The sequence below is a fragment of the Sphaeroforma arctica genome, assembly GCF_001186125.1.
Source record: "Sphaeroforma arctica JP610 unplaced genomic scaffold supercont1.375, whole genome shotgun sequence".
Classification (NCBI taxonomy): domain Eukaryota; class Ichthyosporea; order Ichthyophonida; genus Sphaeroforma; species Sphaeroforma arctica.
The window spans coordinates 39,469-43,688 of record NW_014040183.1 but is presented as its reverse complement, the minus strand read 5'-3'; the positions used below and the strand labels follow the sequence as shown (position 1 = coordinate 43,688).

Below are 4,220 nucleotides of genomic sequence, written 5' to 3'. Positions count from 1 at the left end.
CTCAGACGCTGTGCTGCGGTCATATTCTTCTTTCTCCTGCTCCTTTGAGTTCCAAGGTGTCCTCTTGTCCTACCGTTGAAGACCTTTTCTTTTTTCAGGATCTACTTGCTTCTCTTTGGCTTCTTTCTTTTAATAATAAAGTCTTTTTTGCTTTTTAGAAGTTCTTTATGTCAGGGGTGTCTTCTGTTTCTTCTCTTGAACCTATTCTCTTATGCTAGAATTCTGGTTGACTTATCTAGGTAAGGATATTGTTAAACATGTAGAGTATGGATAGTAGCTGGAAGATACGAGGCAAGAGAATACAATAGACCAGTACAGTTATCTCAGCTAGGAAAAGTTCCTAGTCTGAGAGAACTGAACTGAGACTTTATTTGTGTTTTCACTAGCCTCAGATTTACTTGAGTGTTTCTCTCACACACGGGAGTCCCGGTATAGTTTACCAGTTCTACCGCTAATATTTATGATCGCTCTAATATCAGAAATATTCCAATCCTAATTCCAAAACTCAGTATTTGATTAATATGGGATTTGGGATTTGGATTGGCTTTTTGATAATCTGGTCCCTAGATGCTACAACCAGCCTCAGCCCTTGTTGTCTGTGATGATGGCTGTTTGTTAAACTAATCCTGTTGACTTATCATCTATAAGAATATAGTAAAAAAATATAAAATATGGAGAGTAGCTGAAAGCTACGAGTTAAATGATACAATAGACCTCTTCTCAAGTACGGTTTTGTCAGCTAGGAAAAGACATCAGTATGAGAGAACCGAACTGAGTCTTCATTTGTGTTTACCAATTCACTAGGCTCGGGGTGCTACTTGAGTTTTTCTCTCACACGTGGGGCCCCGGTATACTGGCAGCCACCTTCACTTAACAACGTAGCAGTTACGAAATCGGAATGGTCGCGCAAGCTCAAGCACTTGGTTAAGGCTGAACAGGTTTGGATCTCAAACTATACTCCGGCCACTCCTTGCGCATCAGTGGGTTATTACCCTCGAAAAAAATCTGGATTATCTGACCGCGAGATGAAGATCATTATGTAATAGCCGGGCCTCCACATTAGATTCTATGTTATAAACGTACTCTTAACCAGTACGTATACTAAAAACGTACTCTTAATAGTACAAGGAATTTATGTTTCCTAAACGGGGGTTAAAGGTTTTATTAATTAATACCTTTTCCATTTTACATATCAGATATTTGGACAAGGCCATTAAAAGGTCCCAGTAAATACCAAACATAAGAGTTGGTCTACTTCTATTAATAGAACTATATTTACTTTCCAAATTTATATATATCTGAATACTTCGGTAGCGAGATGGCTCAACCGAATATAGGTTTCTAGGGACTATTAACGTTACCAAGTTTATCCTCCGATCAGCCAACCAGATGTGCCAGTCTGATGAAGGCTAAGTCGGTATTTCTTGATAAGTGGAAAGTTATTGGTTAAGTTAATAACAATAGACATCAAGAGTATTTTCTTTTTCTTTTTACTATTTTTTTTCTAAAGATAGGATTTTATGAGTCTCTCGGATTCGCCCCAACGGAACATACCATAGTTTCTAATAGAGCGACAACGAAACACTAAATAAAATCCCTTCGGCGAAAACAGTACTGAGAGGATTATACATAGGCAATGTTTCAGCCTCATAATCCCTCAGAGTATTGCTGTTTTCACGAGGCAAACCTAACTTTACTAAAGACTCATATCGGTTATTTACTTTGAAATTATCACGATACTTAGATTTTACCTACGCGTTTAATTATTCTAAGGCGTTAATATCGCCTTGAGAGACCGAATCTTTCAAATACCAACTCCCGGATATCGATTACGCACAGATAGCGTGCACATACGTCAAAGCTCTCAACACTGCAAAGGCGTTTAACACGCAAACAACAAGTGTTCTCGCCGAAGGCGTGCGATGATTCCTTTATCACACGGAACTGGTACATCCTGTGCGCACGTACTACATAAACCTCACAGTATAAAAAAAACAACACGATATTTTTTTTTTGGTTTTACGGCGTAGCTGTACAAAAGTTGAAAGCTGCGGGTTTTTGTACTCTTGGCTCCAAAAACTCCCGGGCCTCAGGATAGAAATTAGAGATATCTAGATTAGAAATTACGATTAGAGATAGCAAATAGAAAGCCAAGCGCACGAGGGTGTTGTGGGTTAGCACAGATATATAATAGATATTGGTGGAATACTAGTTAATGTTTTACGTATAAATAACGGCTGTTGAGAACAACCCAAAAATCACATTCTCGCTCACATACTAGTCGATAGTAAAATAAGAAATCAAAAATTGCAAGATATAGAATTGCATTTGATAGTATCTTTTGAAACCATTAAAGAGCATAGGGAACAAATTTATCAAATTGGAGGATTGTAAAAAATGTGTCAAAAGAAGCCGCTGTAAACCCTGATACAATTGCAGCTGAGCCACCGAGTAAAATCAATGGACATACATAAAACAAAATGGGTTTAGCATTGGAGCAGAGAAGGTGAGCGACGAGATAGAACAGAAGGATCGACTTTGCTTTAGCGACTTTCTAGAGAACCAACAAGATTTAGTTGCACAACAACAAAAAGTAGAAGTTTGGCGTGAGCGGTGGAGTGACTTCTGTCCTTTTGTGACGGCGATGCTTAACCATACTCTGCACTCTTTTATAGAAACGATCGAACAGCTAAAGACTATTCTTATCGCAAAGTCATAATAGAGGCACTGAATGATCCAATAACAGTATGTGATAAGGTGTATCTATACTAGAAAGGAAACATTGGCTTTCACCACAGATCACTCAAGTGTGTTTATTGTATCATATTTAGTATTTTGCAGCCTGGAATATACCTTTTTCTAATTTTTGGAAGAGTAGAATGTGTATATTTTATTTAGCGCGAGGTTGTGTGAGGTCAGGTGGTAGATTTATCGTTAGACAAATTTCATGGGTGTATACATGTCTCTGTGTCGCTTTAGCATTGCACATGTTTGCAGTTTATCGTGGCGTACAATTTTGATTGTGAGCATGCCAATGTGTCTGCTTCGCATTACATGAGGCTACAGTTTATGTGGTGTACAATTTTTATATCTAGCAATTATCTGTTTGTTTGTTTGGTATTGCGCGAGTTTACAGTTTGTATGGCGTACAATTTTGATCTCGAGCACGTCTATGTGTCTGTCTAGCATTACGTGAGTTCACAGTTTGTGTGGCATACAATTTTGATCTCAAGTATGTGTCTGTCTGTCTGTCTGGTATTGCGTGATTTTAAACAGCAGTCAGCACAATTCGGGACAGATAACGAGTCGGGACAGAAAACGAGACCATGCACCTGGGGCCTATAAAATGCACCGAATGTCCTATTCTTCTCTACACAAATAAAATATTTTTAAATTTGTGAAGAAGAAAAAATTTCATGTGAAATATTTTGTTTAAGTTCAGAAGAAGGCAATGAATATTCAAAATTGTTGGATACTGGACGAAGTGCAATACAATATATTCAAATATTGACGACCAACACACCACCAGATGCAATTGTACTGTTGATACTATATAATGCTTTCGAGGTTTCTGTGTATTGTTGCCGCATTTGCGTCCGTCGAGGCCATCTCGTTCAAACTCGACCCGGGTACGTACTGTCTTTTTCTCGACCACACATACCAAAGTTGCTTTTTTGAATCGATTATTATGTGCCTGCCACTTGACAAACGCTCTGAACGCATGGGATCAGTTATTGTATCTGAGAGTTTATGTATCATAATTACTTGTTGTAGAATAACTAACGAACAATAATTTGAGGAATTCCATGCAGTACGTCTATTTTCGTGAACATAAGGGTGTCTTGACGCAGGGGTGTTTCAAAGTGTACTCATTCACGAGTTGGTCTGAGTCGATGTCCGTCTGATCACATGTCGATTGTTTCTGTGGTCTGTTAGAATACTTAGTATTATGGATAAACTAAAAGTTGGTAATAGTATCTATGTTATTTCATCAAAATAGTACACCGATGTTTATTTCCATGTAGGCGCAGTTCAGATATACGTATGTTTATAAAGATACCATAGTGCGTATATTGCACGATCTACAAAACGATGTTATATAATTGCTCAAAGAGGTACAATCTATAAATAATATCCCTAAACACACGTACTCTCGCACTAGCCCAGCACACAAACCCACACATACACACACACACACACACACACACACACACACACAC

At 38.2% G+C, this 4,220-nt stretch overlaps 1 protein-coding gene across 1 annotated transcript in view; it reads left to right on the top strand.

Annotated features, from left to right (window-relative positions):
* The first annotated feature begins 3,387 nt into the window (after window positions 1-3,387).
* Window positions 3,388-4,220, top strand: part of SARC_05711 (hypothetical protein) — a 4,984-nt gene continuing 4,151 nt past the window's right edge. Inside the window, exon 1 of the mRNA XM_014300425.1 lies at window positions 3,388-3,629. Coding sequence (XP_014155900.1) covers window positions 3,557-3,629 — 73 coding nt within the window. The 5' untranslated portion in view covers window positions 3,388-3,556. The remainder of the gene's footprint in view (window positions 3,630-4,220) is intronic.